Here is a 14,460-nt window from a genome sequence, read left to right as displayed (position 1 = left end):
GGACTGGGATGCTATATCGCTTGAATAAATCATTAAGCCAGACACGCGCTCCCTCCGCTTCAGCGGGCCCTGCGGCAGGGTTCGCTTTCCAGCTGCGGAGGCTGAGCAGTGACCAGCGCGTGATGTGGCTCAGGATAAGAAAGCAGGCTTCCGCCTTCCTTCCTTCCTTCCTTTCACAAAGGAAAGCGGGCTAACAGTGCGGGGGTTGGATTTCGCGCTTAGAAAAGCTTCCACCTCTTTCTGCACTGTCCTATAATATCCAGCCGCGATAGGGGGACCTCGCAGCGAATTCTTAAAGGCGGCCCTAGGTACCATGAGGCAAAAGAGAGGTGACAGTGGATTTGGAGATATCCTGCAAGGGCAAGCAAACCATGTTAAATAACCACGGATTTTACAGATCCGTGGTTATTTATTGCATTTCTTCCTACGATTTATAGTTCCGCTTTCTGGCCATAAGCTACTCAGCATATAGTGTGGTTGTGTGATGTGTGTCAAGGAAAAGAAGAGAAGGCTCTTGCTCTTGCAAGGGTAACTGTTGACCATCAATCAGTAACCCTAATCCTAACCTATTGGGGGAGGTGCAAAACAGAAAAAATAATTAGAGATAAACATAGGTGCACAAAATTCACTGATGGCAAAAACTTTTGGTAGGCAAAAAAAGAAAAAGAGCTGCAGAAAAATTCCAACTTTAGCAGATTTCCACTTTTTTGCGGGTCAACCAAATGGCACAAAAAAAGTGTACAAAGACTGTCTTCCTCAATGCAGAGTTACCAAAAGTGCTGTGGGGGGAGGATTGTAGATGCAGGATTTTCCACTTTAGGGTGAAATGTCCTTGTCTGGCCTTTGGTACATGGCACTTTTGACCAAGAACTGAGAGAGGGTACTTAATATTCTTCACAGGTGAACATCCTACTCATTTGTTACTGATAGGCTGACCATTTTCTGGTTTTGCTATCATCCTTTTCCAGTATGTCATTAGCCAGTAAGGAATCCATGATCAGAGTCCTGCAGTGAATTGACTTTATCCTAGCTTCCCTAAGCTAATTTCTCTATCCATAAGGTTTCATACCTCACCTGGACAAACTTCTACAAATAAAATAAAGAAACAAATGGAAGAGTCAAAAGCAAAATCTGCCCAAAGATAAAGAAGAGAGATCCTGCCATAATAATGGAATTTGCTGTGGTGTTAGATAACTGAAACTGACTAATGACTAGGCCAGGGGTCTTCAAACTTGGACCTTTTATGACTTGTGGACTTCAACTCCCAGAATTCCTCAGCCAGGCATGCTGGCTGAAGCATTCTGGGAGTTGAAGTCCACAAGTCATAAAAGGGCCACATTTGAAGACCCCCGGGCTAGGCAGTCAGCTCTTCAAGGAGAGAAGGGAAAGGACATGATTGAAGCAGCAATTGTAAAGAAACTAGGACATAAGCAACAAAAGTTTGATCCTTCTTTATATGCTGTAGAGGAAAGAGTGAATAGTGTTGAGGGACAGGAGGAAGAGATTCTACCAAGGCAATGGTCATATACTGTAAGGGGATTGAGCTGGGCCAAGAAGATAGCATGAGAAAATGTCTCAAACAATCCCTCCCTAGTTCACATGAAAATAAAGTGGGGTAGAGGGAGGCACATTCAGACTTGTCAGATTCTGTTAATACAGTGGTTCTCAACCTGTGGGTCGGAACCCCATTTGGGGTCGAATGACCATTTCACAGGGGTCGCCAAACAAGGCTGTCCGCCATTTTTTTCCCCTTTTCTTTGGCCACGCCCCTGGCATCCGGTGATGTATAAGTGGTTGGGGGTCACCACAACATGGGGAACTGTATTATGGGGTTGCGGCATTAGAAAGGTTGAGAACCACTGTGTTAATATATCTGTTACAATAACAGACTTGACTTGCATGGGATTGGTCTGTTCAGCTTGTTGGATTGACAGTTGCTGAATCTAAAATCTAAAAATTCCCACAGATGGCATTCCACAATACGGTTAAAATAGAAGAGCCTGATATGCCCCTTTTCTTTCATAAAGATTTCATACATTGTGGAAATTTAAAAAGATGTTGCTGTCAAAATAGAATGGAAATAGAGGACAAGCATGAAAGGAACTCAGGAAACAGATTGTGAATGGAGCCTAGTCTTCCAACATTTCCTAATCATACTTGATCTTGGTCCCAAGATGATAGATTTGAAGCTGAGGTGGAATAGTGGAGAAAATGCTAATCAGCAGTGGCAACTGTAGGTTGCTTACTCATGGTCTCATAGGAGGAGGAACACAGTGCTGTTGGATTAAAAGGGAAACTTGGCCCAAAGGTCCTTTTCCAAAAAGCAACTGGACTTCCTTGGTTATTTTTCTTTGAAAACATTTTGCTTCTCATCCAAGAAGCTTGTTCAGTTTTGAACTGAATTAGCAGCTTCTTGGATGAGAAGCAAAATGTTTTCAAAGAAAATAACCAAGAAAGTCTAGTTGCCTTTTGGAAAAGCACCTTTGGAGCAACCATGACCGGGAAGATTAAGAATCTGTACAGCAGTGGTTCTCAACCTGTGGGGCGGGACCCCATTTGGGGTCGAATGACCATTTCACGGGGGTCGCCAAACAACACAGTCAGCCATTTTTTCCCCCTTTTCCTTAGCTGTGCTACTCCCTTTTATTCTATTGGCTTTTGAAAGCCAATAGAATAGACTCTCTTGAATAGAGTCTAATTCTATTGGCTTTCAAAAGCCAATAGGAATTGTCCAGGCTGTCTCTGCCCTGTTGAGCCCGCCAAAAGTCCCATTCTGCAAACAGTGCTGCACCAGTTGAGTAGTCCTCGACTTACGACCGGTTGAGTAGTTCTCGACTTACGACTGGTTGGGGGTCGCGGCATTAAAAAGGTTGAGAACCACTGCTGTACAGACAAGGGAAGCTTAGGTTATAGAATATGATTGTGTCATGATACACTTCAAATGGAAACTGGTGTCAAATGCTTGGGAGATGTCAAGCTTGACCAGCTGTTATAGAGAAAAGAAATAACTAGAAATCATGCATTCATAATAAATATGGAAGGATGAAATGAAGGGGAAGATGGGAAGTGTATAAATTTTTCATTTTTCGTAATTGTTGCTCTTTTCAATCTAATTGGCTCTACTGTTAATATTGCACCATTTTGTCCATGCACCCCTCCCCCATGAAAAGGGATTTCCAAATGGTGTCAGTCTCAAATATGTGTTGAAAAGAGAGGAAGTTCCTTGGTTTAGGAAACTGCATTTAAATAGTTTTTGGACCTTTCTCTTTAGGTGCTGATGTTTAATATACCTGTATAGATCACCAATCTTCCATATTTGGAGGCCTTCCTAACCATTATTATTTTTTGCCATAGGTTCTCAAAAAAAACCATGGGATTCCTTTAATATCAACTGTTGTGGGCATTTCTTTTTATATGTAAATCCTATCTCTCTGGCCACATGTACTCACTCACTCAACAAACAAACGCACACAAATACAAATACACACAGTATTGACTAGGTTAATTTTTTGTTAATATAAAGCCTATATCTCATAACTGATGGTTTAGTATATGAGTTACAGGCCACTGGGAAAAATATGAATGTGAAGAAGAATGTTTACAATCCATTTATTTATTTACAAAAGACATACAAGAGGATAAAGAGATTAAACTTGAATTATGAAATATTTTGGGCAAATATGGGGTTGAAGTTTGATTGCTGAATATGATCAGAACAGTATACATGAAAGCAAAGCATGCATGAGAATATATGAAATGCTTAGCAAACAGTCTTGCATTGATCATGGAATAAGGCCAAGATGTGTGAATTAATGGATAAAATGTAAGGAGTACTTGTTATGATATTAGAGGTGTGCTGATTGGGAGTATGAATGTACTTTGGTATAGAGATGATTCTGTGTTGTTGACTGATTATTGGAGTGATTTGCAGCAAATGTTAGATAGATTATATGATGCAAACAAGGTATATGGATCAGAAAACTGATCTTTTGGATTGACATTTTATTGAATCCAAAAATTCTTACAGATGGGACTTTGAGAGAGAGATTTATTTAGCGTAATGTCATATATTGTATGTTTTGCTGTAAGCTAGTTAGAGTCAGATAACTGAAATAGCAGAATATTCATAATAAACAGTTACATAACAGTAAAAATTAGGGCAAGTAGCTTGAATTTGTATATTTTGTCATGAAGGTTACTAAAAGTAGGGAAACTGAGAAATTTTAATACATGCAAATAGAGGTAGAAAGGTCTGTTTTGAGAAAGAAATTATTTTCAGAACAAGCAAAAATAAAATGTTTTTGTCCACCTTTATTTAGAATTGAGTATTTCTCATTCAAACAGAAAGAGTTGAGAAGTTTAGAAAACAAAGCAGGCTGAAATGTACTCTAAGGATGGTATGGATTTTCAAGGATAAAAAGATGTGGAGAGGTATAAAGCATGGCTTTATTGTAAGCATGTTTTGCCTCTCATTCTTTTTCTTACACCTTTAATTTCTTTGGCTTATTATTTCTTGCTCCGTTTCTGTGCTCTACATAGGATTGCTTATTCCAAAAGGAACATCATGATGAGTATTCAGGCATGGATGCTAGCCCATTGTAATGTGTACCCTGATCTTGTACATTGATAGCTGTTTTTTCTTTTGCCTGTCTGAGCCTATCAGCTCCTCTCTAGCCAAGGCATCTCTGCAGACACCCTCCAGTTGCTTCTGTGAAACCCTGCAGCCTCTTGGTATTCCTGCAGCCATGTTTTGTTTCTGCGTTTTAAACAGGGCTTACTGAACTGATCCAGTAATTGTTTATTATAAAGGGCTGAAAAACATAGCTGAGATGTATTTGCAAAAGGCTTTGTCAGATTCTGCCTTCCCATTTTACATCTAAACATCTAAAATGTCCACCTGCATTTCTAGTGAATTGACCTGGTCCTCACCCATCTCACTCCATAAGGGTTACTTGAAAACTTAATCATGCAATTAAAGGGGTTTATAAATGCTGAATCCAACATGTCAGAGCTCCTGAGTAGCTTTCCTACTAACACAAGAAAAGACTATTGTAGTGCTTAAATGCTCAGAGATTTACCTCACTCCTTCTTGGTCCCTTCTTCCTCTTTCCAGGAAAGTGATGTGATCCCTTCAGAGGAGAAAATCTAGGTGTTTTTGTCTTGAACTTTGTTATAAGCAGTGAAAGAACTTCATTTCTCTCTCGAGGAAGCATCATTTTCAGATCTGATTTGGGGTGTGTGTGGTGGGGGGAGAGATAGAGAGAGAATAAAATAAAATAAACAGTACAACATTGGTCCACGTATGGAAATGTTAACTTGGCCCTTCAGATCAAAATAAGCAGGATTCTTACCCATAGCTATAAATTATGGCTAAATTCAGTTTGAAAAACTGTCATGGCACCAGTGTAAAAATTAATATTTTTTTAAAAGTCTGTTTGAGAGAGAGAGAGAGAGAGAGAGAGAGAGAGAGAGAGAGAGAGAGAGAGAGAGAAATCAGACTTAGGAAAGTGGAGAAAACAGGAAAGTGGGTGGGTGATAACCGTTGCTATTTTCATAATCAAACAGTGGTTCCAAGATCTAATTCAACAATGAATATTTGTACTCAAGTAAAGGGTGCCGGGACGCTTTCTGCTTGCTTTCCCATTCCCTCCAAGCAGCATATTAATGGGGAGAAGAGAGAATCATGGGGGAAAGGGGTGGGGGGAGAAAAGAGGCTGAATGTATGGAAATGCAATGCTAGCAAATTAAATAAAATTCCTCTGTAGCCTATGCCTGAAGAATTTCTGCTTGATTTGCTGTTCGTTTTGAGCAAGCTGGGTTTCAAAGACAGAGGTGGCTGCCTACTTTCAGCAATTTGATTTTCATTGGATAGGATGCTTGTTTCATAGGATGCACACCACTTAGTGTGGTGGGACGCGCAAACTGAATTGGAAAGCCACGCTGGAGGAGCTGAGCACGAAAGCAGGAGGGGGAAAGGGGATGGGGGAGAGGGTAGCAGTAGTGGGGAATGAGCCTGAGATAGATTCTAGTCACGTCTTTACTAACTGACAAGGAGGCTAGCCAAAAAAGGAGTGAGAGCGAAGGCCCCAATTTCTTTTTGAGTCTTGGTAATTGGGTACTTTTACACACAGATCACGCTGTTGAGAGAACATAAAAGCTAGAAAGATCAATTACTTAAATCTAAGGTAGGCAATTCTCTTTCGTTGCTTTCCCCCCCCCCCCCGTTTCATTTTTTCCATCACTGACACATACCTCCAGCAATTTTAGGTACAGTGCCTTATAAAAGCAATTATATATTAATAGCCTTTATGCCCCTCTCCTCACAAGCCCCTGCTTGTCAGCCCCTTAATTTTCTCCCAGCCCAATCTGACCCATCCACAACACCCTGTTTTATCAGGAGGTGGTCAAATTCGAAAGACTTGTAGATGCAGGAAAGAGCCCCCTCTCTGTTGGGATCCATTCTCTGGAGGAAATTTTGAAATGTCCAGTGGTTACAATGAAGGACAATGGAAGAGGCCGACAGGCAGGCCTCTCTTGATTTAACAGACATTTGCAAAATAGAAAGGCAAAAAATACCAGCATAATATAGGAGCTTTTGTATAGAAATCCTATATATGGCCATTTAGAAGTGACATGCCACCCAAATATTTGCCTTTTCTGTACAGGTTTAATCAATGGCAGAACAGTACACAACAACCAGGAAGGCTTCATTTTAAATGAAACAAAGTTTATTACCAAACTAATTTGTATAAAATGTTGTTACACGTGACTTTTGTGAGTTTATAATAAAACAGAATGGAAAGGCCATAGAAGAGTGTTTCCCCTTCTTTTTTCTTCAAAAGGCAGCAGCTTGTAAAATAAATAGCTACCATTTTGTGTTTGGACAATAGCTGCATAAAGTTTGTTCATTTTGAACATTGTTTATTAATACATTAGCAAACTTTCTATAAAAAAGTAAGACACATTGGTGCTAAAGTACATTTGGAGGCATTCCCAAGTCCTTTACAAAACCCCATAACAAAAACATGGCAGTTGTAAGGTCATATTGTCTACACATCTAGATAGGAAGAGGTAATAAGCATCACATATCTTTAAAAAAGTTATCAAGATATACATATTTTATACCATTTGTACAAAAAAAGGCTATAAATTTCTCTGGCTCTTATATACAAAAATAGCTTAATATATTCCCCAAGTTGGTTAGGGTTGATACAAATAGAATTTTTTATATAATAAAAAGATTGCAAGAAAAAAATGGAAGCATTTTATAGTGGCAGTGTTAGTGGGAAAGTAGACAAAGATTGGAGAAGACATATTTAAGAGGATTGTTTAAGTAGAGCGTAGTTTGGAGTTTCCACAGCTTCACAAGCATTAGGCAACTAGGATGGCAGGCCTTTTTCACACACATTTCAAAATAAATTTACTGAATTTAGTAAATGTGCTTAATATTGGTCTGACCACATATAATTATATCTGAATGAATTCTGTTACTTCTTGACACATATAATTAGGTTTTGTTTCAACTTATGGCCAGAAAGTAGTGAAAACATTTTTGGAAAGGGGGAAGAGGCAATATTGTGTTTCAGTAAAAAGGGAAGCTCCTGGTTCTGTTGAAGATTTATGAATAGGCAGTAGTGAAATAGGCAGTATAATTTAACTTTGGGGGTAAAGAATAGGTAGATAGATGTTTTCACATTACAACCCTCCCTTTTGCTTCTAGGTCCATAGTCTGCAGCTTGATTTTACATGTTTACTTGCAAGTAAGCCCCACTTTCAGTAAGTGTATAAGAGATTGAAGCATTGGTCTGCAATTCTATGCATACATATTGGGAATAGTAAGTCCTATTCAGCTCAGTGGACTTTATTTCCTAGTACATGCCCACAGACCTGGGCTGTATGTCTCTTTAAACAGCTGGAGTGCAAAGGCAGAATTTGGGAGTGCTTCAGGTTTTGTGGAGAGGAAGTTTAATTCCTTCTGTGCTTCAGTGTCTTGGCTTTCCTTTCCACAATGAAAGGGAAAAACAGTGGTAGTAAGATGGAATTATTTTTCAGGAAGTCCTGTACAATATAAGGAAAGAGAAGAGAAAGCATTGTTAACATATGACCCAAATAGAAAACAGCAATCCTCAAAATAGTTGACTTTTGAATGACAGGCTGCTATTCCACAAAACAAAACAAGTCTAATTTCTGAATATGTGTATATGTGATTGCACTCTACTTGCACATTTGGATTTAACTTAATACTACCAAGTAAATAATTATACTACCAAGTAAATAATTTGAGGTTGTTATACAATTTTCAGTATATCCAGTGACAACCATTCCCAACTAACAATTCTGTCCTAGAATGTGCAGTCATGTGTCTATTCTGAAAGACTTGGAGATGATTATATATAAAAAACATACAGTACTTGTAGCTTTAGTCTGCAGTGTTAAACACATCTCATAGGAAGTCAGTCCTATTAAATATACACATTTAATTGCACTAAATATAGGACTGTTTAATTAGTCTTTCTGAGCTTGTCTTCCATGGTGACTCTCAAAAGTATGTGCACCCAACCCCTAGGCAATCTTCCAGTCAAGCACTGATGAGGCTCAGGATTTAAATGACATGACACAGGAAATCTATTTATGGTGATAGATATGACCTGTGTGACATGACATGACGTAAGTTGTCTACTTATGACCATGGATGTTCCTGCTAATTGTTACAGGATGGGTGTCGTCCCCTATCAGTCACAATTGGAAATAATTTCCTTTGGGTGTTTGTATCACAAAACTATGGGGCCTGTTACCTGGAAATGTTGATTTTCTTCCAGATAAATGCTTTTGGATTATAATGCCAGCAAATAGAAACTCAGGTATGATAGCTTATAATGTCTTCTAATTGATCTTTACACATGTTTATTTAGGTGAGACACTTTAGGGTGGGATGAATGCAAGGAAACATACAACATCAGTCTAAGTGGAATGGAATCCAGCTATTTGAGACAAGCCCTCTGCCTTACTGAGATTCTCAGTAAGTATAGAAACTATTTTTCCAGAGCTACTACAATTATTTTTCTTATCTAGAGAGTCATATTTTACAAACCCATTTATGCCAGGGCTGTTTTACTGATGGGTATTATTAAAGTCACTCAGGCTACTACAGGAGTATTCAGAGGACTGCAGCAACCTCACATGCAAATACTGTAAAGCTACATCCCCTCCTCCCACTTGTCACTTGGCAATCTAAGCAAGATCTTTAATTTTGACAAAGTCACCCCATTGTCAGTTAAACCATTCACTCTACCTTATTGCCATCAACTGAAAAATGGACCACAGAGTCAGTCGGGCCTCTCAGTTCTCATTGGCTGCGTGCACAGAACAGCTTAATGAGGTCAGTTAAAAAATTAATGGCTGCTCTTGCTCAACATGTCAAGCTTGGTTAATGTTAAGTTGGGGTTTTGTTTTGCCACTTAAGCATCTTCTGCAAAGCAGCCATTTGCTTTGATTTGTGGTTATTATGACAGCCCCTGTCAAGAACTAGGTTAAGACTGTTGTGGGACTGGAAATGGGATGTAGTTCTCATTCCCCAAACCCCCATAACTGCCTTTGGAGTCTTCTGTCGTGTTCCTTATGCTAAAGTCACTCGGCTGGGTTTTTAAAACGCCCTTCTTCAGAGCAGCAAGTGCTGCTTCTTCCTCCTCCTCTCCATGCGCACCAGGGGCCACGCGGCTGCCACCTCCCATCTCCCCTCTGTGCCTGGAATCCCCGCCCGAGAGCCGCGCTAAGCCAAACCCACCTGCTGCAAAGTCAACGCGGCCAGGGCCACCAGGGCCTCTCAGAACCAGTTGGTGAAATCCAGCAGTTCCTGCTCTTCGGGGCTGAGGGGGTCGTAGGACCCTTCGTCCGAGGAGTACGAGGAGACAGGCGAGCCTGCCATTGAGTTCATGTCGTTGGGGTAATTGGGGGAAATGGTGGGCGAGAGGACGCCGGCCTGGAAGGCAGCGCTGACGGCGTCGTGTTCGTCGAGCAGCTGCTGCAGGGCTCGGATGTACTCGACGGCCGAGCGCAGCGTCTCCACTTTGCTCATCTTCTTGTTGGCCGCGCCGTTGGGGACGTGCTCACGGAGAGTGGCGAAGCCCAGGTTGACGAGCTTGACGCGGTTCCTCTCGCGCTCGTTCCGCCGCGCCACCGCCGCCGGCTGCTGCTGAGGAAGACTGTAGCCGAAGCCGCTGAAGTTGAGGCGTCTCTTGCAGCGCATCAACTCCGGCGACGCCGAGCGCTGCCGCTTGACCTGCTGCTGAGGCTGCTTCGGCGCAGCCGCAGCAGACGCTTTGGCGACGCCCGGAGAGGGCTGGTTCTGTTGGCTGCCCGCCGCCGGGCTCAGCTGCTGCTGCTGCTGCTGCGCGCTGTGTGAAGCGGCTACTGCGGCGGCCGCAGCGGCGGCCGCGAAGAAGCAGGCGGGCTGGAGGAACGGCGGGGGAGGCGGAGGCTGGCTGGCGCTGCTGTCCATCTTGGCAGGGCTGCCACTGGCCATTGGGCGGCCGCACGGAGGAGGCAAGGCGCGCGGCGGGGCTCGCGGCGTATGCTGGCCTTAGGCGCGAGGGAGGTAGAGTAGTGAATCTGGAAGGGAAAGGGGGGGGGGGGAAGGCTTGCAGAAGATAGAAAGCGAGCGAGCTCCGATGGCACCGCTTGCTTTCCCTCCTCCCCTTTCTTTGCAATCGAAGGAGGCTCGTGGCGCTCGCGTGTGTGCAGCCTGCTTGGCCAAAGCTCTTTTGCCAAAAAAGGACCAGAGATTGTCTCTCTTATAAGGGATGGCCGAAGCTCCGCTTACCGTCTCTCACCCCCCCCCGCTCTTCTTTTCACACTTCACTCCCCCCCCCTACGCTCGCGCCTCCTCCTCCTCCCACTTCGGCTCCCTCTCCGTCTCCTCACACCCACCCTGCACCTTGCGCCTTCCACGCTCCCGGCTTTTACAGTGAGTGGCAGTGAGCGGAAGAGAGCTGCCGCTTTTTCATTGCGGGGAGGGTGGGGTGGGGTGAGGAAGGACTGGATAGATGGGTGGCGAGGAAAGCGCGATACGGAGGGAAGCGTCCCCCATCCGCCCCGCCCGCGCGTGCACACGCAGAGACCCCGGCGAAAACCCCGCACACGCGTTGGGCCGGGCTCCGCCCCTTCTTCTCCCCTCCACCTCTCCCCTTCCAAGGTTTGTTGTTGCAAGTGCGTGCGCCCGGCGCGTGCCGTTGGCCCAGCCACTGAATAAACAATTGGGCTGGACCACAGCTTGGGATGAGGAAGGATGGGGCCCGCACGGATCAGCGAGCGCCGATTGGTCGACCGTAGAAGTAGGCGGCAATGGGACGGGGTGTATGTGGAGAAGGAGGGGTGGAGGAAAGGTAGCTAGGAAGGATGCGGGGCGCCGGGCGCTCGAGCAGAGGGGCAGGCTGTCCAAAGGACGGGGAGTCTGCCCGAGGGGTCCGGATCTTTTCTCGTGCTTCTAGGCCTGGGTGGAGGGAGATGACGGCGCCTCTTTAGAAACAGCTACTGGTTCAAATATAAGAAAAAAGCCATCTGGGTGGCCCAAGGCGGCGGACGGGCTGCCGGGAACAGCGCAACTGGTAGAAGGACCAGCTTTTCTGCAAGGCGCTGAGGCGGCCCAGATGAAATAGAGGCAGAGGTGGAGCGCCCGCTTGAAAAGCGCTGGGGAAGCTGCGGAGGTCGAGAGGGACGGCCGCTTTTCAGTGCGAACCTGGCAGCGTCCAAGAGCTAGAGGCTTTTCCCACAAAGGATGCTTAAATCCCCGTTTCTTTTTTCTCCTGGCGCTCTAGGAGTCCGCGAGAAAAGGCAAGATACTTTCAAACTGATTTGATTAAATTGCCCAATCAATTTGTTAACGATATTTCCCAAAGGAAGAAGAAAGAACGCTTTGAAATTGCATTAGCCGATTGATGCCTCTTTTCTTGGAAACAAGTCCAACAGAGTTCAGGAGTTCAGTGTCCATATTTACCCTTATGCCCGCCAGAATTGTTAACTGAAGATACTCCAACACCCCAATAAGTGTTGTCCAATCAGGTATCCTTAAGGCCCTTAAGTTGTTAGAGGGATAATACTTTACAGAGTTTGGGGCCAAACTAGAATTATTCAATATATGAAATAAACAGGTAGATTAATACTGATTCAAGTGATTATTTATTCCAGGATTTTGCTTTATCTCTACCTCCCATTTACTTGGCTACAAGTAAATGTGCTACAAACAATTGAGGGGATGAAAACCACATTATATATTTCCATAGAAAAGTTGGTGGGTGCAGAAATGGATATTTCCCCAAAGCCTACTTGTGTGCGGAAAACCTCTGAATCCAATACATCTGCAGGCCATAAGGTGAAAGAAAATTGCTGCATGGTAGCCATGTTTTAGTGCCTCTGACTGGAATATTGCTGGACTGGACTGCATTTCCAGGTCTGAATCCAGCAGGAAATCATAAGAGTATTGCAACAGAGATTAGCTTGTGAGAAGGAAGAAGTTCAGATTTGAAAATATTGATTTACAAAAGATTCCTTACCCTGATTGGGTTTACATCTGAGTAAAAATGATTGTCAAACTGAGAGAATAGTGGCAAATATCTGTAGCTTGGGTGTAGGACAGGGATAGGCAGCCTTGGCTCTTTTCTGACTCGTGGACTTCAACTCCCAGAATTCCTGAGCCAGCATAGCTGGCTCAGGAATTGTGGGAATTGAAGTCCACGAGTCAGAAAAGAGCCAAGGTTGTCTACCTCTGGTGTAGGATGTTAAACACCACTGAAGTTGTTACCTAGCCTGGTAATGAAACGTTAGGAAACCAACCCACAAGCTCTGAGAACAAACCTTCACCCTCACACAAATGTACATAGATGGTTTCCTCTTACAAACAAGAACTTGGTGCCCATTTTTTTTTACTTCTAGTTTGTCAAGTTATGTATTCATATATTGCATTCTTTTAAAAAGCATTTTGTTAATTGCCCAGAGCTGTACTGATGAAATGGATAGCCATATAATTCCATTGAAATAAACAAAATTGGAAGAAACATTTTGGTGAATTTCTTCTCAAATAAGAGGAAATCTCTTACACTCACTATACATACCAGAAGTAATATAGTGTTTTCCCTTTCTCTCCCAAGGAGGCATTTCCCCCCCCCCCACCAAGATTTAAGCCATATCTGTCTCTTGGATAGATAATAAATCCAAAGCCCATTGCACTTTGACTTTTTTACAGCAGGGAACTTTGTAGCTGCACAAATTTAATAGCTACAAGCACACCAGGACTCAGGAGAGATTTATAAAATGGCTCACTGAGGACAAATATCCAGCCACCATTGTAACTAGGCCCAAAGAATTATCGTATGGATTTAGGTTCATTTTTATGAGTGATAGAGGGGAATTACATTTCTCAAATAGCTTGGCATGAAATACCTTCTAAAGAAAATCTCATACAGTGCTTCAGGGGAAGCAGTCTTGGGTTCATGAGCACCAGTTATGCCTCCCTTGGTACTTTCCTGGCTCCAGTCTTCAGACGTTGTGTTTTTACAAAACTATTCACAAAATGAATTTTACATACATGTGATCATACAGCTTCATATTTATTTTCAAAGTATCTCTTGGCACACTTAGAAAATAAAAATAGCAATAGCCCTTTACTTGATTTAAAAGTAGGTCCACTTGCATACAAAATATGGTTAAGCTGAGCTGGACAGTAGAGATTATCTTGTGAAATTGAGGTGATGGGAATAATCTCATCCATATGGCTTTCTCTTCATGACAGCTTTGTGGGGAGGAGGAATCAGGCCTGCCAAAGGACAAGTAAACTGATGGTCCAAATAGACATAATACCAAGATAGTTGCATTTGTCTGCTTATATGCCTGGGATGCTGATCATTGTCATTATCATTGCTGGCATTGTCTTTATATTCTTACTTATGCCAGATATTAAGTGTGAGGTAGACCTAAAGTGTAAAGACTGTTAGATTATGGTGACTGAGAATGAAGTGAGCTAAATTCCACCATATGAGAGCATGGAAAATAGTGATGTGAAAAGGCCATGTATATTTTTCAAGAATTGTATAAGACCTTATCCCATCAGAAGAACAGGTCAGCAAATGTAGTAGAACAGCATTATTGAGTTCTGAAATTATACAGTGGTTCAGACTGAAAACAAGAGATCATAAAAATGTAATACTCTAGCCCATGGGTGTCAAACTCGCCGCATCATGTGACCTGTCACAATGTGTCATGACTTTTTTTGCATTGCTGGAGTTGGAGTGGGCGTGGCCTCCGTATGATGCAACTGGCCCACAGGTCGGCAATTTGACACCCTTGCTCTAGCTTATGAAAAACAAACTAGCTGCTACTGAATATATATATATTTATATAATATATCCCACCTCTTTGCCCAAAAAGATATTTTTAAAGGATATCCTTTAAAAAAGTCAACAAAAATAC

The 14,460-nt window shown here is 42.8% G+C and overlaps 1 protein-coding gene across 1 annotated transcript; it reads right to left on the bottom strand.

Annotated features, from left to right (window-relative positions):
- Nucleotides 1-6,706: 6,706 nt before the first annotated feature.
- Nucleotides 6,707-12,642, bottom strand: ASCL1 (achaete-scute family bHLH transcription factor 1). Its single transcript, XM_039338190.1, has 2 exons — nucleotides 9,785-12,642; nucleotides 6,707-8,058 (listed from the first exon to the last, which is right to left on the bottom strand). The coding sequence occupies exon 1, from the start codon at nucleotides 10,520-10,522 to the stop codon at nucleotides 9,824-9,826; it is 699 nt and encodes a 232-aa protein (XP_039194124.1). The 5' UTR covers nucleotides 10,523-12,642; the 3' UTR covers nucleotides 6,707-8,058; nucleotides 9,785-9,823.
- Nucleotides 12,643-14,460: the final 1,818 nt, after the last annotated feature.

Source organism: Crotalus tigris, unplaced genomic scaffold (assembly GCF_016545835.1).
Source record: "Crotalus tigris isolate CLP2741 ecotype Arizona unplaced genomic scaffold, ASM1654583v1 scf7180000017694.5664430, whole genome shotgun sequence".
In the NCBI taxonomy this organism is placed as follows: Eukaryota; Metazoa; Chordata; class Lepidosauria; order Squamata; family Viperidae; genus Crotalus; species Crotalus tigris.
This window is presented reverse-complemented; position numbering and strand designations above follow the sequence as displayed.